The 25272-nt window shown below is 49.8% G+C and overlaps 1 protein-coding gene across 1 annotated transcript in view; it reads right to left on the bottom strand.

Annotated features, from left to right (window-relative positions):
• Window positions 1-25272, bottom strand: part of Alk (ALK receptor tyrosine kinase) — a 726297-nt gene that overhangs the window by 23614 nt on the left and 677411 nt on the right. Inside the window, exons 13-24 of the mRNA XM_075955828.1 lie at window positions 21068-21218; window positions 15214-15345; window positions 14377-14521; window positions 12522-12704; window positions 11208-11306; window positions 10538-10690; window positions 9020-9124; window positions 7522-7708; window positions 6835-6925; window positions 6670-6734; window positions 5054-5183; window positions 3226-3323 (exon numbers count right to left, since the gene is read on the bottom strand). Coding sequence (XP_075811943.1) covers window positions 3226-3323; window positions 5054-5183; window positions 6670-6734; window positions 6835-6925; window positions 7522-7708; window positions 9020-9124; window positions 10538-10690; window positions 11208-11306; window positions 12522-12704; window positions 14377-14521; window positions 15214-15345; window positions 21068-21218 — 1539 coding nt within the window. The remainder of the gene's footprint in view (window positions 1-3225; window positions 3324-5053; window positions 5184-6669; window positions 6735-6834; window positions 6926-7521; window positions 7709-9019; window positions 9125-10537; window positions 10691-11207; window positions 11307-12521; window positions 12705-14376; window positions 14522-15213; window positions 15346-21067; window positions 21219-25272) is intronic.

Here is a 25272-nt window from a genome sequence, read left to right on the forward strand (position 1 = left end):
GGACTGGGTTTAGATCTCCAGAACCCACATAAATGCCAGGGATGGTTGGTGACACGCCTGCAGTTTTAGCTTTGGAAGGTGGATACAGGAGATCTTCAGGGAGGCTGGCTAGCAAGACTAACTGTATTGATGTGCTCTGGGTTTGATTGAGAGACCCTGCCTCAGTGAATAAGGTGGAAAAGTGAACGAGAATACTTCCTGACATCACTCTTTGGGCCTCCACATAAATGAGAACACATGTGGTGCGCATGCCCTTACACAAATGTGCCCTTGTTTATGGAAAACATGCATGTATATACAGCAACATCACACACACACACACACACACACACACACACACACACACACTGGAAAAGAAAGTAGAAAGCTTGGGAAGGTAGTCTATGTATCCATTCTTAGCATTTGGAAGGCCGAGATCGAAGGACCTGAATTTCAGGCAATTCTGGGCTATCTGGCAAGTTCTAGGCTAGCCTGGGCGACCTGGTGAAACCCTATCTTAAAAATGTAAAATAAGAGGGAGCTAGAGAGTTGGCTCAGCAGTTAAGAACACTTAGTGTTCTTGCAGAGAACCTGGTTCAGTTCCCAGCACCCCTATGGTGACTCACAGTCATTTGTAACTCCGGTTCCAGTGGATCTGACTCCCTCTTCTGACTCCCACAGATATCAGACATACATTGTGCAATACTTACATACAAGTGCAGGCAAACCACATGTACTCACAAAAAACTAAGAAGATCAAAGGTTAAATTTAAGTATTTTTAAAAGTATGACCAAGGGATAAAGACTTAAAATTCAGAAAAATGGTCTGGAATGAGAAGTAAATGCTTGTTAATGCCACCAACCCAGTTCATAAGGTTGAAGTTGAATTTTTAAGGAGCATTGCTCCACAAAACGTCCAAAGAGACCCTTAAAAGCACAAGATGTACGGCATCAAGACAAAGGGAAGCAGCCATTAATTCTAAAGAGAAATATTAAGTGGATCTGGAAAAATATTTATTTTTACACTGCAGTATATGAGACCACTGCTTAAAAAGCAACTTTGAATATGATGATGAGGATATAAATATAATAGCATAAAGCATACAAGGAGTTGGTAGAGCGGCACATACATCTTGAAATCTCAGCAAACCATTCCAAAAGCAACAAATTTTGGTGACGAGAGAAGGTGGGGGGGTATGCTCCAGTTGAACCAGTCTACTGAGGGGCAGCCGGGGACTCTGAACAGTGGGAGGGAAAGCCAACTGTGAGGAGCATCCCACGTGCTTCTCAGCCAGTGGGGAGCTGCAAAAGGCCCTTCCCTGATACAGAGCACCACAGGAGCCCAGGAGAAAGGCTCTTATGGAGGTGAGCAATTTCCAGATGGTCCCTTTTGTTTCCAACAGGTCATCCAATACAATCTTTGCTTGACCTTTGACAATTCAATTTCTTGAAGAAGACAAAATGAGAGGCTGGGGAGATGACCCAGTTGGGAAAGAGCTTGCCGTGGAAGCACGAGAAACCGAGTTTGGGTCTCCCACCATTCACATAAGCAGCCAGGGGTGGTGGCCTGTGTTTGTAACCTAGCACAGGGGAGGCGGACACAGGCAGATAGATCCCTGAAGTTCCTTGACTGACCAGCCTAGCTGAGGTGATGAGCTCCAGGCAAGGAGAAGGACTCTGTCTTAGCTGTAAGATAGAGGTTGACCGAGGAAGACACTTGGTACGAAGCTCTGGCATCCACATGCATGTATGCACACTTGGACGAGCAGTCATATGTGCATACATCCACACAAACACATATGTGCTCCCCCCCCACAGAGAGAGAGAGAGAGAGAGAGAGAGAGAGAGAGAGAGAGAGAGAGAGAGAGAGAGAGATTGATTCTGATCTTCATGAATCATTTCTAGACCTGGAGGTGGTAGAGCGTCTTGGAAGAATATGATCCTGGTATCTCTTATAGAGCATGGGAGAGCATCATAAGGAAGTGATTTCAGTGTGTCAGTAAAGGAAATGATTCCTGCAGTCGGATACTCTGCCGCTATGGTGCTCAACATGTGTGGAATGCCAGCATTGAAGCCATCTCCATAGGAAGCAAAGGCGGACCCCGAAGTCACCCAGGCGACACACAGATTGCTGGTAGATGAGTCCAGTCTTAAAGATCATAGGCAAAAAATAAAGAAGTGGCTTGAGTGGAGGCTCATTCCCAAAAGAGCACAAACTTGCCTCAACTGAGAAACAGAAGAGCCTGGGGCTGGGGGTTTTATGGAAAGTTTTGGGCACAATACAAAGGGCAGCAGACTATGTGGCTTTAGATGAAGACACAAAGGAGTGGTCCCGGCTGCCCTCTTGCTCTTGTTATTTCTATCAAGCAGAAAGATCTGCAAGTTGGAAAAGGTTAAAAACAAGGGGCAGGGCCGAGGACCAAAGCAATGGATGGGCAGGGAAGGGAGAAAGTGGTTAAGGAGGCTACTGTCTGCGAGTGACTTCGAGAACCTGGGTGAAGTCCAGATCCTGACTTCCAGCTTCCTCATTCTAGCAGGAGAAAGCCTGGCTGGTGTGTGCCTCCACACTTCTCTTCTAAATGCACACAGGACTCTTGTCAGCTCCGTGGCTATGTATGTGCGCTAATGGTGATGAGCACCACTTAGATGGTTTGAAGTCTTGGGCTAATAAATCATTGTGAGTTCGCTGGACTACCATTTACCAAGTTGGAACAGATCATTAAGAAGATATATATATATATATATATATATATATATATATATATATATATATATATATATATATATATATGACTTTTCAGATCTCAGATCCGGCTATCATCAACGTCCATGAGGGAGGAAAGACGCGATCTATGATGCTCATGAGCATTGAGTATGAGGATACCGCAGTCCACACAGCATTTAAACACAAGGTTCATGGAAACAACCTAGATGCCCCTCCACTGAAGAATGGATAAGGAAAATGTGGTACATTTACACAATGGAGTACTACACAGCAGAAAAAATAATAATGACATCTTGAAATTTTCAGGCAAATGGATGGATCTGGAAAACATATTGAGTGAGGTAACCCAAATTCAGAAAGACAAATATAATATGGACTCACTCATACGTGGCTTTTAGACATAAAGCAAAGAAAAATCAGCCTACAAGTCACAATCCCAGAGAACCTCGACAACAAAGAGGTGCTCTTGGGACCAACGGGGAATCATTTGGGTTACAAGGATATGAAGGTCACTGGCTCACCGATGGATGAAGTGGTTTTCCTCCAGGTACTGACAGCCACAGGCAATGTCCCGAGCCACATGCAGTAGATCCAACATGGCCAGGGAGGAGGGCTGGTTCTGTGGGCAGAGAAGAGGCGTGTGCTGATGAGGCTTTTGTGGAAGAGAGAAAGCTGGAATATGGGCTTCTCTTTGTGAGGAAGCCGAGCCCACACTGCTCTCCCAGTTCTCTCACCCCTTTAAAAACAAGTGGGTTTACCCCAACAATGTCAAGAAATCCGTCCTTTTGCATAGGCATGGCTTTGTATATTTAAAAGCACCCCAGGTGAGTCTAATGTACAGCCAGGGCTAGGGTTGCCTAGGCCACAGGAATCCAACAGAACAGATATTCTTACTCTCATGTATTCTACAATTCTTCTACTCCAGACTTCCTGGGCATGAGAAACAAGCCTTGGAGAAAGCCAATGGAGAATAATGTTTTTGAAATCTTCTATTGCAATGTCTTTAAATGGTCTGTGTATTTATTGTATTTTTCCGTGTGTGTGTGTGTGTGTGTGTGTGTGTGTGTGTGTGTGTGTGTAGGTGGTTATGCATGCCAGAGCGCCTAGACATGGCAACATGGCTAATCTTGTTAGCCACTTGCTCTAGAGATGCCCTGTCTCAACCTTCTGGGACTGGACTGCAGGCAGGTTACCAGGCCCACAAGACATTTCCATGAGATGATGTGGGGATGCAAGCTCCAGTCCTTGTAGGGCAAGCACTTTAGCCACCAGTGTCTTAACTACTGAACCATCTCTCTAGCGCTTAAAATGTTTTCAAACATGGGGCTGGAGAGATGGCTCAAAGATTAGAGCACTGGCTCCTCTTTTAGAGGACCTGGGTTCAATTCTCGGCACCCACATGACCGTTCAACCAGGAGATCCCGGTTTTAGTCCTGGTTTTCTCTTTCCTGTGGCTTTGGCATGCCAATAACCTTTAAGGTCACAGTTTTCACATCTGTAAAATGGCATGAGCTCTGCACTGTTTGCTTCACAGGGCAGTGTTACGTGTGGACGCTCAGAGGACAACGGTGTTGACAATGATGTCCACAAGAACAGTTTACGAGTGGGGTTAGTCTTTCCCTCCTGTCTCCCAGCATCATGCCGTTCTTTTTCAAGGGGGTAAGATGGGATATTTTAGGTGTCCAGATGTGTCATCCAGCTGTTCACGGAAATACCGTGGAGGATCCTAAAATGGGACTATATTGCTTTTATTTACTTATTTCCTTTTGAAATAGTGGCTCGGTTATGCCAGGCTAGCTCCAAACTCACCATGCAGTTGTGGGTGGCCCTGAACCCGTGATTCTCCTTCATCCGTTTCTCAGCTATGTTCCCACGAGCCCTGATTTAGTGATGGGGGTTGAACCCAGAGCATCATGGATGCGAGGCAAGATCTTAGACAGATGAGCTACGTCCTGGGGGGGTGTTTTAAACAGCCTGATTGGAGATGGAGATTAGAGCAGATATCCCAGGGTCCCTGCCTCTTCTTCTAGTCCCCGTAAGCAGTGTGGTCAGCTCTCGACCTTCCGTTACTAGGGTGTCAGGCTCACTTTGCTTTTCTCTGGCAGGGCTGGCAGCCACTGCTCTTCTTGACCTAGTCTTCTCCTGACCCCAGCCTGCTCTGCTCCTTCTGACTGGTGCTCTTTCTGTTAACCTGGTCCTGTCCATTCGCTTCCTGTTCAGACCATAGTACTGATGACTTCCAGGATCCCGTCTACCCTGCAACTTCCTCGGCAACCCACTCCCCGCCCCCCCCTGCCCCTTGCTCTTTTACTGACATGAACGCCGAAGGGAAGACCCGGTCTCACTCACTGGGCGAGGGCGCGTCTCCCTGAGGAAGGACTTGAGGTCCCCACCAGCCATGAGCTCCAGCAGGATGAAGCGGGGCAGGGCTTGCAGACTCACTCCAATGCAGCGAACAATGTTCTGATGGTTGAATTTGCTGCAGGGCAGAGGGTACAGCCAAGTTTAACCGAGCTGGGTCTGGGACCATTAAGAGAAGCCGGACACATTGATGTGACACATTAAGAGTCACAGTTTCAGCAACCATGTTGTAAAGCTGTGGGGTGCCTGGCTGAGCCTGAGGGGTAGATGGGGTAGGCCTGGTGGGTGGTGAATTAGCAGGAAGGAATTCTACTGGAGTGAGGGGGACCTTAAAGTGATAAAGTATATATACATGCGTGTGTGTGTGTGAGTGCACACATGTGTTTTGCTACATGAATATATACTTGAGTTTTCTAAGGAAGGTCTCAGGTAGAAGTTGAAGGACTGGTTTCTGACAGGGAGAGCATGTGACTTGCAGCGGGTCAGACAGTCTGTGAAAGAGTCAGGAAGATGGCCCCACTGGTTTTTGCAATCACCTGTGGATTCCACATAGGTAGGGACTGATTGGAATATGAGGTTCCGAGATTTGGGTTACCTTGTCATTTTAGGATATGTAGAACAGTAAGACTGGGAACCCCCCCCCCCCACACACACACAGTGAGCTGAGAGACTAGTGATTATATGCCGAAATATAATTATTATTTATTATTACCATTTATTATTACCTAGTAGGAATATTACATAATTAAGCTCTCTTATATAATTTTACACTTTTTAGGTCTTATTTAATACTCTCTCTCTCTCTCTCTCTCTCTCTCTCTCTCTCTCTATATATATATATATATATATATATATCCAGAAAATAAATATTGCTTTTAAAGTCAAGTGCTATCCTGAATGTATATCTTTCTGGTGTCCCAGAGCTCATGAACATATCACTCATACAGCCTTGGCTGTATTCTCTTGCTACTTCAACCCGGACCACCCTGTCCACCTCTCTAGGTCAGGATGTGAGGAGGCTGCATAGTGCCAGCAGAGACTGTAAACTTCCTTCAGGTATCAAGGATAACAGTCTGCTTCCTCCCTCGGGAGACCTGATGTCAAGAGTAGCTGCCCTTGGTTTCGATCCAGGCCTGGCCCCCCAGTTTCAGGGTGAAGCCAGTCCTGTCCTTGTAGATGTGGGGTAAGATAGTCTGCTATCTTTCATCACGTTATGGCGTCCATTCCTTTATACAGAACCTATGAGCTGGGATGGGCCAGGGACCTCAGGTATGGAAGAGTTATTTTGGGTAGGGAGGGATGGGTTATATCATCTAATGTCAGAAAGAAACTTGCTTTCTTAAGAGAGGAACAAGAATCAGTTTTTGACATTGGGATGCTGGTTGTAGGCCGAGGGCTATCAGTGGTTAGGTCACTCTGATAATTTCTGAGATAATCTGGGGGTCCTTCCACTTCAGGGATCCTTCTGCTTGTTGGATGGTGGGGGCGGTCATGCTGGGACCAACATACCCTATTTCCCCTGGAGAAATAGGGGAAATTAGGAAGACCTTCAGATGCCTCAAGGGGTGGGGAGAGAGGCTGGGGGGGGTCCTCTGTGACTTTACCTGATGATCAGAGCTTCCATGAGGAAATCCAGCTCATCTTGTTCCGAACACACTTCTGGCAGTGTCTGAAAGGAAGGGCGGGAGGAGACGGCGGCTGTGAGCTGTGGGTTGTAGCCTACAGGGACCTCAGGCTAAGGCTGGGCGAAAGGTGGAACCACCCCTCACCTTTACAGCCACTTGTAGAGGGCTTGGGTCATTGGGCATTCCAGATACCTGGCCTTCATACACCTCCCCAAATGCGCCATGGCCTAGGCCCCTGTACCGAGAAGACAAGATAAGGCATAGATAGTTAAGTGAGCCACAGGAGCTAAGGGTCACGTTCAGTGTCACAGACAAGAGGCAAAACTGGTATGCTCAGGAGTTACACCTATGTCACCCTGGGCCTCCATTCATTGACTAACCAGGGATTCATGAAGGTGATCAAATGTTTACCCATCCAGTGACTAGAGAGTCTCCAGTACTGCCGGGGACAAAGGCAAGAGATGACTCTGGACTGGAAGAGGTGACACCTTCTAGGGATAGGGACGGATAATTGACAGTTCCCTGCTGTGAAGCATTGTAGTGAATGATAGAGAAAATGATAGGTATTTTGGGCACTCAGAGAACAGAGGGGAATCTTCAGAACAGGGTGCATGATGGGTTTTGAGAAGCTTTGTTCTTATCAATTTATTCTTGTCATTGCATAAACTGTACGAACACGCAGGGGGTAGAAATAAGCAAATGCCCCCATGAGCCTTGTCTCCCTGAGAGGTTGCAGGTATACCCCAGGTATGTTGTTCACACTCCTTGTGGCTAGAGGAGTCAAAGGTATAGAGAAACTGTCCAGCCTTGGGGCAGCGACAGGAAGCTCACCGGATGAGGGTGATGTTTTTCCGTGGCACCTCCTTCAGGTCACTGATGGATGAGGTCTTGCCAGCAAAGCAGTAGTTGGGGTTGTAGTCGGTCATGATGGTCGAGGTCCGGAGCTTGCTCAGCTTATACTCGGGGCTCTGCAGCTCCATCTGCATAGCTTGCAGCTCCTGGTGCTTCCGGCGGTACACTGTAGACAGATGGGGTCTGTCGTGAGGGGGCCTCAAACTTTCCTGTCACTGTTAGCGATGCTAATCAAGTGATGATGTACACCAGGGTATCCCTTCATCGTGGAAAGGAAGCCTGAAGCTTACAAATGCTTCACTGGAGGAGATTTGACCGTGTCACACGGGGACGGTGTTTTGTTTCTGTTGTGGTGATAAAATAGCCCCACAGAAGCAATGATGGGGAGAAAGGGTTTATTTAGCTCCCAGTCCCAGGATACAGCCCATCTTTATGGGGAGCCACCATGGCAGGCAGGAACTTGAAGTGGTTCCCACCGTCAAGGTCAGAGGAGGAATACACGCGTGACTGCACTTATCTCCCGTTCTCTCTTTTTAAATACAGGTCCAGTACCCGAACCTGGGGGGAATAGTGCTGCCCACCTTTAGGCGTGGTCATCTCATGTCCATTAATCCATTTAAGAAAATCCCTTACAGACATGCCTATGGGTCAACCTAAATTAGACAATCTGTCATTGAGATGATCCTCACAAGTGATTACACATAGTGTCAAGTTGAAAATGAAAACTAATCCTCACAGGTAGACTTGCTAGAATTTTATTAGGAAGATGGCTGAGATCCATTAAACATGAAGGAACCATACAGGGAAGGGTTAGTTAGGGCATGAGGGAGGCCACACAGTGGAAGGATGTTTTAGGGAGGTTCTTGGGGTGCATTTTGAGAACCATAATGACCATCAGAGGTATCTCAGGTCTCCTATGAATGATTCTGCCTGCATGCTTCTGGAACATTCCCTCTGCCTAGCTTCTTGTCTCTGCCTATCTGTCAGAGCATCATACAGTCAGGTAGTCCATTTTGCACCTCTGTGACCTGAGATCAGTTCACCTTGGTTGGATGGAAAAGGCTCAGAAACCAGCTTTCACTCTCTGGTTGGATGGGAGGACCTGGCTAGTTTGACTTGAGTTGTTACACAGGGAGTAGCCCCAGCCATGGCCAGGGTTCCCTCAAGCACAGAAGAGCTGCCAGTGAAGGTGAGGGTACAGGAAGAGCTTTCCCCATCATGTTGGCCACTGAAGGGTGTCCATCCCTGTGGGCAGCCAGGAGGTCATGCAGGGTCAAAGATCGGCATCAGAGAGTTCTCTCAAAAACTGCAGAATCTATGGTGGGTAGAGGGTTGATGCTTCTATTCTTACTTGGCCTAGCAGTTCACCCAGCAGAGACCCAGAGGGGCAGGGTGATGCCTGGATGTCCCTTGTACATCCCGAGATCCTAATCTTGTGGGTCCTGGTTTGGAAACCCTGAGGATCTGGCACACTCACCGATCATGATGCCGGAGAACGCCAGGACAAGGGCAGCCACCAGGGCAGAGGTCACGACAGAGAGGATCAGAGAGAGCGGCAGGTGGGGTTCCGGGGTGGGTGACACTGGAAGACAGGTCCCGATGGGGCACTGACCACCATGCTGATTCTCCTCTGAGCAGGTCCCAAGTCAGAAATACCCTCCCCAGCTGGAAAAGCCACCTGCTGTTTCCCGTCTCTGGAGATCTTGTCACACCTCCCTTTTCAGGGGACCATGGGCCCTAAGCAGGCTCATCCTGGTTTCACAGGCTCCCAGAAGTAGCTTTGGGGTAGAGGGAAAATTCAACAGGGATGAATATCAATCTTGGGTGTTTGTCCCAAATGTCAGCTGCACAAGGATGGGGTGGGGACAGAAGGAGAAACAGAAGTGGATATGGAAGAGACTTGGGGACCTTAGGGGACTCCACACTCAGTAGGACCCAGCAGGAGAGTCCCTTGGTGACATCCCCAGACCTGGAATTACTTCTTATGGTCCCAGAACAGGGGAAGGTCCTGGAAGCTCCCTCCTAGCCAGGCTATAATCTGATTCAAAAATCTACCCCTCTCCTTGCCTCCCCTTCCCTACCATCTTCTCCCCTCCCTTCCCTTCCCTTCCTTGCCCCTACCTCTACTCCTTTCCTCCTCCCTTCTCCTCTTCTCTCCCTACCCCTCCTCTCCTCTCTTCTTTCCTTTTCTCTTTCTTCTTCCTCCTTCCTTTCTCCTTCTTCCTCTCCTCCTCGTCCCTACCCTTTCCAGACTCCTCTCCATTTTCTTCATATATATTTTTCTCTTTTCCTTTTTTCCCTTCTTCCACCCACAATCTCCCTTTGGATTGAACTCAGGGTCTAGTGTACATCTGGCAGGCACTGTACCACTGAATTACAACCCCAGGTCTTTGTTATTTTATATTTCGAGATGGGCTTTGATTAAGTTACTCAGGCTAGCTTTGAACTCCCTCTGTGGCAGCCAGGCCTTGAACTTTCCATTCTTCTGTTTCTACTGGGATTACAGGGCTGTAAGCCCTGGACTGACTTGGACATGTGTAGAAGAGGGATTCCAGCGTGGCAAACAGGCTTAGGGCTCTATCTGTGTGATCAGAACAACTTAGCTCTTGAATCTGGAGAAGTCTCAAAGACAGAAGCATCCTTATGGAATGTGTGTGCTAAGGCTGGGTCCAGTCAGGAACCATATACCGGAAGCTCAAAGGCATGGACCTGGCTCTGAAACTCCTTAAACCAAGCCCTGTTGCTGGGTATTTAGGTGGAGAAGGAATGCCTAGCCCCTTGGTGAAGATGTCGGAGGTTTTGTCTCCTGACTGAGGGAAGGGCATAGGAGATTCTGAGACCCCTTCAGGTGTTATGACCCACCTTGTGTACAAGGTCTCTTTTTTCAGTTACCAGAACATGAGCAAGAGAGGGGCAAGACACTTAGAAACCAGCTGGGCTTGTTCAGTTGGCTCAAGCCTTGGCCCTCTTCCCATCTCCCATTGCTGTTCCTTACCAATGCAGGAGACACCATCGTCAGCCAGCACGGTCCCATGGTCACAGAAACAGATGACTTTGTGGCTCTCGGGGTCCATGTGGCATTCGTCTACCTCACAGTGACTGCAGTTTAGATAATGCTTGATATTCACTTCCCCATGGCCCTCCATCACTGGTGACAAGGGGGAGGGGAGGAGCAGTCTCAGGATTAACAGGAAGATCGGTCGCCCTGAACCCTCAGCTCCCCAACTTTGAACTTTATCTCTGGCTACTTGCTGAGGGTTCTTATTCTCCCTGTCCCAGGTCCCTCTGCCACTCCAAGCACATGTCTATTTGGTGAAGCATCTTGAGGCCCCTGGTGAGCAGAGCTGAGATTGAGGATATATGTTTGTCTCTGTGTAAGTGAGAGATCCCAATTCAGGGCTCTGACATTGGTACAGGTGTTCTAGCTACTCTTGGGTCATTTTCTAGGACCTGCCTGCCTGGTGGTCCACATTCTCCCTCTCCCTACATTCAACCACATACCCCAACTTCCAGAAAATATGATAAGATGAGCTATATGAAGACTTGTATCATAAAGCGGCCTGTAGCCCATGCCTTGGTGTCCTGACCCATGCCAATAAAGTCCAGGTGTTGGCTTGGTGGAAGAAGTGGCTTAAGTTTGTACTGTCACCTGGTAGAGGGGGTACCTTTTAAGGCCGGGGTGTACAGAATACCCAATGGACTGATGAAGGAAACCCCATCTTCCCCATCCATTTCGGGGTCATTGTTTGATGCTGCGTTGCCACCTATGGCAAACCAGAGAAGAGTTGAACCCCAAAAGGTGGGTGCCCAAGTCTCAACACACATGCACATTAACAAGCATGCATTTCTTGCCAAAGCTGTGGGTCACTGGGGGGCCTGTGGGGTGGGGAGGTGGAGAGGGAAGGGAGGTTCTAGGCACAGAGACTGCACTTTGGTTTAGCCCTGCAGATGTTGGGTGTGTGGGTAAGTTTCCTCTCCAGGTTGGGGCCAGATAATCCAGGGGAGTCTCCACCACACTGATGAGGTCCCAGTACTAAGTGGAACAAGTGAACAAGAGCCTAGAAGGTTCTAGTCTCTTGAAATTGGGGTGCATCCTTATGGCTTGGAGAAGTTGCTCTCCAGACACTTGGGGGTCAAGATGGGCCAGGGTTGAGGGGGAGATTAGCTGCTGTGCCTTCAGGCTCCTGTCCCTCCTTTCATCTGGGACTGGGTGATCTCAGGGCTCCCCCCCTGGGGTCCTCCCATCCACCCCAAAGCTTGGAAAGGAAGCTTGTGTGGTTAGCACAAGCATTTTTCACACAGCGACAAAGCGAAACACAGACACGAACGTCACAGTGCGGGCATGCAGTGTATCCTAGTCTGGGGGAGGGTGGGTGGGGGATCATCTGCCAGGTTCTTAGCTGCTAGCTCTTCCCAAGGCAGTGGGGGATATCAGCAGCAGGCTGTTTGCTGCAGGTTTGGGATGAAGATGCCTGGAGGTGGCTTCTGGGAGTGGTTCCCACCCGCTAGCGGATAGCCCCGCTCTGTAGCAGCTAACGGGCTGGGCAGAAAACAGAGAGCGGGAAGCCCATGAAACTGCAGACCAGTTCCCGTCAATGCCGGCTTGGCCAGGAACCCCAAAAGGAGCAGTAGGGACTAAAAGAGTCTGCTCTTCAGGGCTGCCTGATCCTTGTGGTGGCTTACACAGCCATCTGAAAAGCCAAACACTTCATGTTCAGCTTTGAAGGGGCGAGGGACCAAGGATCACATAGGATCTTGATGCTGCTTCTACACAAGCCTGGAGGCAGAATGCTGGCTCAGAAGCCAACACCCTACCTCTGGCGGGCCCAAGCCAGGCAGAGGGGTGGGGGGAGGGGAGCGTGCAGTCACATCACAGTCCACACTGGGGGAACAGGGGGGTGGCAGGGAGGTGACAGGGAGGGAGGAGCCTAGGACTAAGAGGGGGAAAGAGTGACACCTAGAACACGAATCATCTTTACCTATATATCCTCCGCCTCCTCCACCTGAGGAGCACCCCCCTCCACCCCCTCCGAAACCCCCTCTTGTCTCCCACCCCCACTTCTTCATGGCCTGGGGGCAGGAATGTCCTCCAGCAGCACCCTCCAGCAAAGACTTTCCGGCCCAGAGCAAGGAAGTGTTATCATTCCAGCCGCCTCCACCACCTGCGGGAGAGATGAGAGGTCTTGCTGAGGAGCTGGCAGGATTGGAGGGGGAACAGAGCTGGGGAAGGTGGAAAGAGGGTGTGGTGGGCGCTGGTTGGTGGGGGTACTCCCATTGGCTCTGTTCCGGGGCCTAGTTCATGGTGGAAGCTAAGAGTAGCATGCTGTTGGCACTAGGGATACTGCTTAGGCCACACCCTGTGCCTATACCCCTGTGGGGCTTGGCGCCCTGCTTCCTGGCAGGCCTCTCTAGCTCAGGAGTAGGCAGTGTACTCCAGTAGGTATTTGGGGGACACCGGGGACAGGCAGAATGATGGTGGAACTTCTTACTGCATGGCTGCCACCCCTTGAAGGTGTGCTTTCACATAACGGTTTCTGTCTTAACGAGACCTGTGGCCCACTGTCTCGGTGGCCAACTGGTGAGTACCAGGTTTGGTAGGTTTGGGGTCCTGGGCCTTCATAGGGTTAGTCAGCAAGCCTCAAGCCAGCAAGATGGCTCCAGAGGCAGGAGTGTGATGCCTGCCTGTCCCTTTCCCTTGATATTGGCATCAATGGGAACAGCTTCCATCACTCAGTGCCCAGTGACGATGATGTCTTCAGGGTTCCCGAGAGATTTCTGGGACCCTGCCTGCTCTACTGGGTCACTGCACTGGTTTCTTGCAGGCTCAGGATCTAACTAGTTCCATGGGTTTCACTGTTTGCTGGATGTAAAATCCAGGACATGGACCTCCCCGTTCTGAGCCTCAGGTGCCCCACCTGTGACTTAGAGATAGTGAGACTGAAATCACATTGAGCACTGATATTAGAGCCTCCAGAGTGAGTGCTTGAAACATCCCTCCAAGTGCCAAGTGTGGAGCCAGTTAGGTGTGACAGGAAGAACTCTTGCTTGCCGGCTGCCCCGTGCCTGGCTCAGCCTGCTTCAGTGTTATAGAGAAGCTCAGCGAGGGTGGGTGATGCCCCGTGATAGTGGTAATCACTTGAAATGTGTCTGGGAATCCCAGGGGCTGCTTTGAGCTCTTGGAAAGGGAATTGAGGCTGTATGTGGCCCCTAGCACTTGACCCCAAGGACCGTCTCCTGTTGGTCCTAGAGAGTCCAGTGCCCTCCCCTCCCTTATTCTTCCATATGACATTCCCATCGACACCTAACCCAATGACTCCAATAGATGATCTCAGTGGGATCTGGAAACCCAGGCAGAAGGAATAGAGTCACTTCATGAGTGGACCCCCTGGGACTGTAGGAGTTAACCTACCAGACCTGGCTGAGGTCCCCCTGACTCAGAGAGAGCAACTCAGTAGAAGGGCAAAAGGAGTCAGGGTTTCTGGTAAAGATGTCCAGATGCTAGTGCTAGAGAACCAGGCTTCCCAAATGGAGCCCAGATGGGTAACACCCTCCAATTCATGACAATAGCAAGTAAATCTGGGTTGAGACCCCCTGGCAAGGTATGTGTGTATGTGTGTGCGTGTGTGTGTGTGGGGGGGTTGTCAGCTCTAGAAACTGAAGGGTTGGGGTGCTGGATCTTCCTAGGGTTAGTCAGCAAGCCTCAAGCTAGCGAGATAGCTTCAGAGGCAGCAGGGTGATGCGTGCCCCCTTCCCTTGATATTGGCATCAATGGGAATAGTGACAACGATGCCTTCAGGGTCCCTGAGAGATTTCTGGGAGAGGGTGGGGCTTTACCTGCGGCTCCGGAATTGCCGTTCAGCCCTAGAACTGAGGAGTTATTCTCCAGTCTCTCTGGGTGGAACGTGTCTGTCTTGGCCCCATAGGCCCTGCCACCACCGCCGGCTGCAATGATCAGGGGTACAGGTACTCCATCTTTCATCTGCCCGGGGGAGACATTCAGAGATGGAGAGACCGAGCTAGGCATCCGTTCGGGAGACGCTATGCCCCAGTTTCAATGCTTAAATTTAACAATGTGCAGACCAGTGGGGTGACTTCTCCATTTGTGGGGGTTTGAGAGCCCCAAGTTGATGTTATAGTAACCTTCTCTGATCAGTTGCTATCTATATCAGTTCGAGTCCAATCCGTGATGCAAGCCCACTAGGGCACCCACCTCTTAGGTTACAAATGGATGGATCTTGGAGAATCATTTCCCCAACCCCTTCTCTGAAGTCCTTGAAGGTTTGTTGCTGGTGATTAGAAAGAAGCGGGTCTTGCTTTTTTATACTTTCAGTCATCTCTTGGACCCCCACAAGCTGAAGAATAAGCCCTTAGCATTGCTATCTCCAAGGGGAGCGTCCAGCAAGAAACTCTGCTCTCAGCCTATAGCCTGGCCTAGGAAGTGTTAGAAAAGTCTGCCTGGTCTGGGCAGACAAGGAGCCCTGAAGGCAAAGACTAGGTGTAGCAAGCCTGGATAGCCTTTCTTGGGTGGGCAAACCTGAACTCCCTCTGGGCATGGTTTCTTGTCGTTAACTTGACATAGAACATGCCGGGGGTTTCTATTTAGGTTTGTTCTGGGACTATAACATCATGGTGGGCAGAAGTCACTGCTTCATCTTTCAGAGGAGACCTCACCTTAAACACGTAGGTGGCTCCACCCCCACCTCCACCTCCTCCTGCCCACTCGTGCACGCTTCTGTTGACTCGGATCTCTTCTTCTATCACGTTGTTCTCGCCAACACAGACTTTCTGGATCAGTTGGTTCGCCTGTGCCAACAAAACAAACCACCTCGTTGGGTTTGTGCCCAAGACCTGGACCTTGTATGCTGAAGGTGGGTTCTGATCACGTGTCAAACAGCTTATGGTTGAATTGAGAAGACGAAAACAAATCCACACAAACGCTTTGTGCAGTGTTAAGAAAGGCCACGAGGCCAGCGTGCATACAAATGTTAGGAGAAGCTAGGGGGATGGATTTGCAGCTTGAGGACTGCCCGCAGGAGGGGGCTTCTAGGTGGGCTCTGGAGTGCAGGAAAGGATTCAGGACAGAGAAGGGAATTCGGGTCATCCCAAGAGGAAAGAGTAGCATGACCCACAGGAAAGGAGGTAAGTGGGGTGTGTGGGAAAGGCTTAAGGCTCTCTTGCTAAGGCAAGTCTAACTCAGTCTAGACGGACCGGTGAGGATCCTGTGGCTGCTGAAGAAGACCCGGGGCTGTGGGACAGAGTGGAGGGCACATGAATTGGGGTAACTTCAAGGGTTAGACGAGCAGCCTGGTCATGGCAAGGGGCCTCGTGGATGATCAGAATTAGATTTGGGAGTGGAGAGTCAAGAAGCCCTCTCTCTCTCAAGTTTCAGTTCTGCAGTACTATGCAGAGAATTAAAAATAAATACAGAACAAATAAACAAAACCCAGTAGAGGAATTTTCATTCTCGGATCCCCTTTGGGAAAGTCATGTCTCCATCTTAGACATCTCATCCCTCCTACCTAATGTCCCATTTCTTGTTTCCAGAAATCTCCAACATGGACGCCCAGGAAGAGGGTAGAGTCTTTTGGCTGCCATGTGGAAGAGGGAGCCGACCTTGGGATCCGACAGCTACACACAGCACCACTTTGGGTGACCCAGTGGTCTTTAGGTGTGGGAAGGAAACAGTGACATCGCAGCAACAACCGTATGGTGATTTGGAGGTGAGCCACTACCATTGAGTGCCACACTTGTTAAGTAAGGATGGGGAGATGGTTGAGTTAGCATTTCATTCGATTCACCTCTGGGCCCCACAGGCTCCTGGTGGGATGTGGGAGTGACCGTGCTGGCATGTCTGGAACACAGAACCCTGGGATCCTGGGAGGAAGAGTCTACCGGCTGAAGAACAGTCACACCTGGTTTGGCTGCTGCAGCTCAGATGAATTCTCTAAACACCAGACTGACCTCAGAAGAAAATTACTTTCCTTTCACTTAATGGAATAAAAGCCAATAAAACATCAAATTTTCATCAAACGCCGCTGTATAACCAGCCAGTGGACACGGCTATCCATCTTGAGCCATTCCTTATGCTAAAGAATTCAGGAGTGCCGGCAGTGAGTACTTGAGAAATTTCCAGATAAACAGCCGAGATGCAATTTGTTTTATGGCATTTTGGATTTAATGATGGAAATAATTTGACATTTCTTAGACTGGATTTAGTGCGCATGGAAAGTCCTGGACTGCTGGGGTAGAGCTAAACACTTTTCTTGTGTGTAGGTAGCGATGCCCAGAGCCGTAGGGAGAATCCTGGGACAGGAATGAGTGGCAGCAAGCCTGCCCTAAGGCTGGGTGCAGGGGGAGAGGGAGAGCATGGGGGCTGCCGGGTGAGCAGTACTTTCGTGAGGCTCTCAGGGACCTGGAGTCTCCTCCACCTCTAAACCAAAGGGTTGTCTGGCGTGGACCAGCAGAGCTCAGAAGACTGACTTCCACACCTGACTCTGCTCCGGCAGCTAGCAGTGTGACCTCCACATCCTGGGGATGCTTTTTCTGAGAGAACTGATTTTAGGGACTTTGGATACAGTGTTGGGCAAGAACAGTAGGGCTCGAGATGGCCAGTCTTTCATGTGCTTGCTCCATGTAGCCCTTGAAACCAGGGCAGAGGGCACCCAAGAAATGATCCACTCTCAGCTAGCATCGCTCTGACTTAGCAGCCGCTCTGGTGGAGACACAGCACGTCCCCTGATTCCTAGATGTCCCCTGCCCCATGTCCCTCTTCCCTCCCTGGCTCCTTGTTCTCTCCTCTTCTTTTCCTTCTAATCTCTAAATGCTGGGGATTCAGGGCTCATCCTCGCTTCCTCCTCACCTCTGTATCACGCCATAGGCAACCTCAGCCCTCGTTTGAACTCGATGCTGGCTGATATCTTCCTCCCTGGTCCTCTCTTTTAAACCCCAGAGGTCTATCGTTGTTGTCCACCTGCCATCTCCCGTTGTCTACTAGATCACCATAGTCAGTGTATTTGACCTTGACCTCCTGACCTTGCCACAAAATCTGTTGAGTTTTGTTTTTTGGTTTTTTGTTTGTTTGTTTATTTTTTTACAGTCTCACTTGTAATTGAGGCTACCCTAGAACTCATGATGTAGCTCAGGCTTCTGACCTCAAACTTGTTGGGATTTTAGGCGTGAGTCCAGCCCAAGCTGTCCCTTCTGCAGCATTCTCCGGCATGTGACAGAAGCTACTCAGTCCTAGTCCTTGGAGTCCCTCTTGACCTTTCTTTCTCTCAGTTCTTCATATAATCAGGCAGGATCCCCCCCTATGAATTTCACATTCTAAACATGCCCAGGATCCAATCACTTTCCACCACCTCCGCTTTGGCCACTCTGGACTAAGCCACCAGCATCTCTTGCTGGATGAATGAAGTAGCCTTTGACTCTGGTACTTGACTCCTTGTCCTTGTGAGATCCAAGCTTCACGGTGCAGTCACAGCGAGACCTTGCAGGCACGTTCTATTATATCATCATTTGGCTGTGAGGATGTGGAATGTGCCATTCTAGTGGCCTGGCCCAGTCTATTTCCTTGGCCCTCTTCTCTTATCTACCTGCTTGCTCCTCTCCTCCTCCCCTCAGGTGCACAGGCACACCCTCACCTCGGGGACTGGGCCTTGGCCAACTCCTTTCTTTGCTGGAAGGAAAGTGTTTTGTGTGTAAGTTATGTGCAAGGATCTCCCTTGTTCACTTTCTAGAATGATGGATACCACACACAGTGACTCAGTATATGTCTGTGGAATCACTTTGAATGAACAGAGGACTGTCTGGCTCAGGCACTGGGCTTCCTGGTAGTTGATGGGTGAGAGTATGGGAACTGGCAGTTAGGTTAGTGACTCTGCCATCCAGGGGCCAGCGGGGGTTTCCAGGAGGCTCATTTTGCTTGTTGTTGCTGGAGGAGTAGAAGGAGGAGGTTGCTGTTAAACACCACAGGGAACAAGGGGCAGGCCCCTCGCTGCAATATAGAAACTCTACTCTAAAATGCCAGTAGTGTTTTTTGTGGAAGAAGCCTGGTTTAGAACCCCATGCTAGGAGGCAAGACCTTGTAGGAAATAGGATCTCTCTGTTTCTGCCTGGCTCCTTGTGTGCCTCTCTCTGTCCCTATCTCTCGATCTCTCTGTTGTCTGTCTCTGCTTGTCTCTCTTCCTGTTTTTCTCTCCGTCTTTCTCTGTCTGTCTGTCTGTCTCTCTCTCTGTTTGTCTGTCTGCGCAGAGGTGTTTTCCAGCAGCAGCTGGAGCCAACTTCCTATTCCAGGAGCTTGGGATGGCCAGGCACCAGGTAGAGGGCAGTTAGGCCAGCTAAACTGTAGTAGCTCAGTTCTTAGAGTTTACTTCATTCTCATTTGTTTTTTTCTTTCCTAGTGGAAATTGGAGGTGGAGACAACGCCTGAAGACAGCATGTCCTTCTTGCCTAAGGACTCACAGGGAGGGTGTAGAGGAACCAGGAAGACCCTTCCCATGCCAAGTGTGCATGGCATGCCTGGCTGACCAACACTGGGCGCTTCTCTCTGCTCAGGACCGAGACGGCCTCCTCCTGTCCCCTTGGGAATGCTCCCTATGCATCCACAAAGTTTGAGAACAAGTAGGTTGATTAATAAGAATGATAAAGTGCAGCAACCAAGAGGAGCAAGTAGATTACAATTGAATTAAATAAAAAAAGGACACAGTCCTGTGAAAAGACATAACTGATTACAATCCAATCAAGTAAAAGTCCCTTGCAGAAGTCAATGCAATCTTTCTACTTAGATGAAAGAATTACATTAGCACTCAATAAATTCCTGTGAAAATTACAGCAGTATGTAATTTAATGACTTAATATATTATAACAGCCTGCAAAATCCTGATTATAATTCCTAAATAAAAGTTGGAGTGGAGGCATTTCTCAGATGGGAGGTTGTACACACCATGCTAGATCCTCCAGTGTTGTGCTAACGCAGGGAGGAGTGGGGTACCAGGAAGTGAGAACTTGCTGCCCCCTGAACTCACAGTCCATCACTTGACTCTTTGGAGCTGAGTTTCTTGGTGGAACTGAACTGCTTTCTTGGTAGTCCCTGCTTCCTGTCTGTCCCCCCAGGATCCAGCAAAGCTATGCCTCAGGGAGGCGTTAGCCTGACCCAAGCAGGATAATCTGCCATCCTGGGGCCTGAGTTCCTGCCAGCATAGCCAGGGTCTTGCCACCTTGCTAACACTGGTGAGGCAAGAGCCAGACAGCTGGGGGGGGGTTGTCTGGGGCTTCCCTAGCTGCTCTCTAGTGAGTCCGCACTGCCTTTCAACTGCTCTGGGCAGTCTCAGATTCTGCTGTTGGACTTGTCTTTGACTGGTAGACACCCCAGTGGGGTTAGAAACACAAAGCCAGGCTGTCTTTGCGATCACAGAGGCTTGTCCAGCAATGGGCTGTATAAGTGGAAATGGGAAGAAGGTCACAGAAACAAAGGCTCAGACAAGTGTAGGATGCAGCCAAAACAAATGCTCTTGAGTTCTGGGCCACTTTGTGAATGACATTGGGCAAGTTCTTTCACCTTCATGGTTCCCCTCCCCTTCCTCATTTATAAAATGGGAGTATAAAGTTTAATTCTGAAACATCCCCTACGGGCTTATAGTCTGAATGTTTGTTTCCTTGTTGAAGATGCTGTTTTGGAAGTGGTGGGGTGCTTAAGGGGTGGGGCCTAGCTGGGGGAAGCAGGACATTAGGAATGGGCCTTGAAGGTTTTACATATATTTGAGTTAGGGGTTTCTGTGTCCATGAATCCCAGGCTGACTTCAAACTCCAAAGCCAAAGCTGACCTTGAACTTCTGATTCTCCTTCTTCCATCTCGCAAATGCTGGGGTTACAGATGAGCTCCGCCATGCTCAGGGAAACAAACAACCTCCCCCGTCCCCCACGAACTCGTGCAAGCTAGGCAAACACTCTACCAACTGAGTTGCATCCAAGGCCCAAAAACATTCTTTTTGTATCATTTCGGACACTATTTGTGGCCACCCCAATCCAGTGTCATCCCAAGAAGCACAGCTACTGAAGCTGAATCTTTCAGGACACTCTTTTGCTTCTTGTATGTACACTGAGATGTGGTCATATGTCTAATTTTTGAGTGAACGTAAAGTCTTTTAATTTTTCTCACTATTCATAATAATATGGCTAAATACAGGACAACAGAGTGTCAGCCAGAGCATTCAGAAGGGGGCTCCCTCTCCTACTTCTGTGGAGAACATCTTCCCTTGGTCAACTTAGGATTCAGAGCTTTGGCTTTAAGTCAATTATGAGACGCAAGCTTCAGCCGTGGTTCCTATAGGGCTATAAAACTCCCATGGGCCTACATTCCCTGTGTCTTCATGCATCAAATGGCCCTAGGAAAGGAGGGGGACTCACAGGTGGAGCTGGTGCAAGACTTTGAATGTGAGTCCCCCAGAAGGATCATGGGAGGTTACTGTCCTCCAAGAGGTCACACCTCCCCTGGGTGCTGGGACAAGCCCCTGCTCTGGGTGCTTACCCTGGGACAGGCATCCTCCCCTTGCTGGCCAACAAGGATGTACAGCGTGTCATCCTTCTCCAGGTTGAAGATGCCCAGGACAGACACGCCATGAGACCGCATCATGGTGTTCTTCCCGCCTTTCCCACCAGCTGCTCCGTAGCCTGAGATGCTGCAACAGAAGAAAACATGATGGCGGTCGGAGACCGATCCCCAGCCACCTGTCAACCCATGGGTTTTCAGGGGCCCAAGCACCTCTCCAGGAGGGAGATCACTCCCCATTGTTGGGAGAAAGCAGTCGCAGTCCCAGTCCGGGGTTGGGGTGGTGGAGTTACTCAGTCACAGAGTTAGGAAGGTGGGAAGGTAGGAAGGTGAGGGGTTAGCCAGATATTCAAGAGAGTGAGATAGGGAGGGAGCAGGTTTGGGAAGGGGTTGAGCACCTAGACCCTATTCAGGATGGGATTTCATAACCCAAAATCAAAAGACCATGAGACCCTAGCAAACAGCCTTTCTGTTTCTAATATATAACCGGAAAAAGAAGAGACCCGCTCTCTTATCCCACAAGTGTTGTGGATGATAAAGGAATTCAGCCTTGAAGTCCCCAGGGCTGCTACACAACAGGCACTCAGTAAGTGTTTGTTGTTAATGGGTGTGAACCGCTGTAGCAGCTAGCAGAAACTGGCTTGGTAGGAAGTTTGAAAGTCTCTCCTTGGGGCCCCAAAACAGGGAGCATCATCCGAGGAGAGGGTACTTATCAGCCCAGACTGTTTATACCATCCCAGCAGTACCTCCTCCTGGAGCAATCTGTGCAGACAACGAACAACTGATCACGATGAAAATAAAAACAGAGCGTGGGGACGTGGGATTAGATCTGCCGCCGCCTCTGAGATGGCTGAGATGAAGCCAAGCAAGGATCGGGGGGGGGGGGGGGGGTGGGAAACTCAATTTGTGAACCGTGGCAGAAGAGGAATGGAATGTCTTGAAGACAGTCAGCGTATCGACTGACAAACATTAACAAATGCCTCCCTGAAGACGGTTGCCAGGGGCCCAGGGAGGGTTCTCACGTCCCCGTGTGTTCAGTTGCAAGGTTTGTTAATGAGAAGCCAGCAAGAGATGGAAGGCAGCTTTGTCCCCATTCCAATGGCTCTGTAAACACCCAGTGTTCCGAACATGTAGAGACCCGCCCTCAAGTCTCTCTCAAGGTGCAGTTCAGGTCCTTTCTGCAGGGACAGTCCTGGGAACAGCTGGTTTCTAATGCAACGGTGGCTGCTTTTTAAAACAACAGATAAGAACCTGGGTTCTCCATGCAGTGCAAGTGGAATCTGGCATTCATGACTGAGTTGGCTGCTCAGGCACCTGCTTGCATTTCTTAAATGCTGGGATGGGCATCAGGCTAAGACCTGAGATGGGTTCCAGGTTCTGCAAGCGCTTCTGAAGAAACTGGGAAATGCAAAGAGACCTCACCATATGAGTGGGTGGCTCTCTCTTGTGGAGGCAGCTGTGGGGCTCCGAGACTAGAGCTTTGGTGCCCCCTTTGGGGACTCAGCCTCTTTTCCGATAGAGGAATAGCGTCATACTCCCTTTCAAACCCATATGGTCATTCAAAACAAAGAGAGATGACGTAATGGCGGTGATGGGTGCAGCAAATGTCCACAGAGAGTATGGAGAAAATGTCCTCAGATTCTCAGAGCCAGGAGGCCAGAGGACTGACAGGTGCCAGAGGTGGAGGCAGCGGGGTGAACTGGAGGTCTGAAGGTGACTTTGTGCTGGGGGGTGACAGATGGGAGGACTCTCAGACAAGACCAAAGAGTAGACAATATGAGTCAGGGCTTGTATGATCGGACATGAAGAGGCAGGGAGCCTCTCTGATGTCCCAAGGCAGCTGGTGGCTCGTGTTGGGGAAGGCGAGGTTGTAGGTTTGGAGAAGGAAGGGCACACGCTCTGATGTGCCTGTTGTGGCACATGCTGGTGCATGGTAAAGGTGACTAATCTCATTTGAAAGACGAGGACACTGAGGCTCAGGGAGATGAAGCCAGCTGAGGCCGCACAGCTGGCCAGTGGTGGACTGAGGTCCACTTCTTCCTCCCCCATTTGTGCAGCTGGGAGACACATGAATGTTAACGAAGAGGGGCCCAAGAAGTCACACACCAATGCCTTCTGACCTTCAACCAAACACTCTTGATACATTGCAAATGAACAAGAGAGAGCTGAGAAAAAGGCGCAGCAGATAAGAGAGAGAGCTCACTGTGCACACCTAGGGATATGAGTTCGAATTCACACCTGTAACTCCAGCACTGTGGGGTTAGGAGGATCGCTGGAACTTTTGGGGCTGCCCCCATAGTTCTAGACTCAGTAAGGGACCCTGTCTCAAGAGAATAAGTGTTCTCCTCTGGTCTCTGCATGAGTCTTGTGCAGAGACTCACATACATGGGGACGCACATGCGCGTGCACACACATGCCCTGAATTGGGAAGATGGGGGGGGGATAGACAAGAGGAATGGGCTGGGGATGTAGTTAGGCTTGTTTAGCACACATGTGCCCTGGGTTCAATGCCCAGCACTGCCTAAAGCCAGACGCAGGGGCATGTATCTGGAATTCCAGCACCTGAGAGGTGGAGACAGGAGGACGGGAAGTTCAAGACCATCCTCAGCTACATAGTTTCAGGCCGGCCTAGACTACCTGAGATCCTGTCTCAAAGAGAGAGAGGGAGAGACAAAGGTGTGAGGATGGCAAAAAGCAGAGGCGGGGGCGGGGCTCGTTGGTGGAAGGGGAGAAGGAACAGAATTATTCAGCCAAGAGAAACATGAGCAGAGGGCTGTGGAGTAGGCAGTGTGGCTTCCAGAGAAGGACAGTCTCAGGATGGAAATGTGCAGGAGGCCTCAGCTCTGTCCAATAGCTGTGTGACCTTGGGCAGATCACCTTCCCTCTCTGAGCCCCAGTTTCTTAGCAATATAAAAAAGAGATAATGATAATATTGGCTTTGAAAGATGATTTCTAGGGCTTGGTCAGGTTGCATGAAAAGGTCTCATTTCCACTCCGAGATGGGGTTTGCCTGGAAAACTTCTGCCTAAGTCCTTGTCCTGCTCCATCCTGCTCACTGCAGAGAGGGAGGCAGCTCATTCCTGCCTGCATTATTTGCATACTCATTTGCATCAATCTGCATGCATTATGAATCATTCTGAACTCTTTCACAGGTTTAAATTTAGCCAAATTATTATATTTCGGAAGTTGTTTGTTCCTGACTTCATCCCCCCACCTCACGGGCCTGCCTTCGTATTTCTCCTGTTCTTCCAGTGATCCAAACTCCACCACCTCCCTCCAGATCTCAGCTCAGTTCTTGGCAGTGAGGTGGGCTGGCAAGAGCCCTGAGCTATGAGCCGTTCACTGGCTCTAGTCCTGGACGTCCTGGCTGTGTGGTCTGAGCAAACCGAGCTGACCTGTAGGAGCCTCCCCTCCCACTACTGAAGGAACAGCTATTAGTCTAGGCAAGGCCAAGGCAGGGTCTCCAGAGTCAATAGCAAAGCTTGACCACCAGGTGTCAGTGAGTGGCACTTACTCCCGGTGGTGGCCTCAGACACACATTTCTGAGTTAGGAACTCAGTGTTTAGGGGATTGTGGAGGTTTTGGGAAGATGTGGATGCTTCCTCCTCTCCCCAAGGCCTGAAACCTAGAGCTTAACTTTCTTAATACTCTAAGTTTGGTTCTGCCTCAGAGTGACGTGTGACAGTGAGAAAAACCAGGGCTTGCCTTCACTTAAACCTGGAGCCAATCCCAGCCTTGCTCCTCAGTGGTAAGTTCCGAGTGTCACCCTAGCCCCTGGCATCCATCCCAGCCCCCTGGCCTGGGAGCTGCATTGGTCTGGACTCCAAATCCCAGCATACCAGGATTTGAACTCCCACAGGGTATTTAAGTGAGCATCCAGAGAAGAAACATGTGGTCCGGGTTTGCATGCGCTCCCTGCTTTTCTGTCTCCCCTGCTCTCGGGCACTGGAGAGCGCTGTACTTAATAAAACATGGGCATTTTAGTTTGGTTTAATCTGATTTCTTTGCGCCAGAGGAGCGGCTTGTCTTGGGATTTTTTTCCCCTAACACTCAGGGCAGGGAGCACCTAGATGGTGCAGCTCCTCCTTCTAGGTGCTGACCCTCCACTGGATGAGACCAAACCACTGCCTCCTTCAAGTTCATGGTGGAGGCGTCTTGCTTTTGACTTTCTTGTCCTGGCTTTA

Source organism: Microtus pennsylvanicus, chromosome 21 (assembly GCF_037038515.1).
Source record: "Microtus pennsylvanicus isolate mMicPen1 chromosome 21, mMicPen1.hap1, whole genome shotgun sequence".
In the NCBI taxonomy this organism is placed as follows: domain Eukaryota; kingdom Metazoa; phylum Chordata; class Mammalia; order Rodentia; family Cricetidae; genus Microtus; species Microtus pennsylvanicus.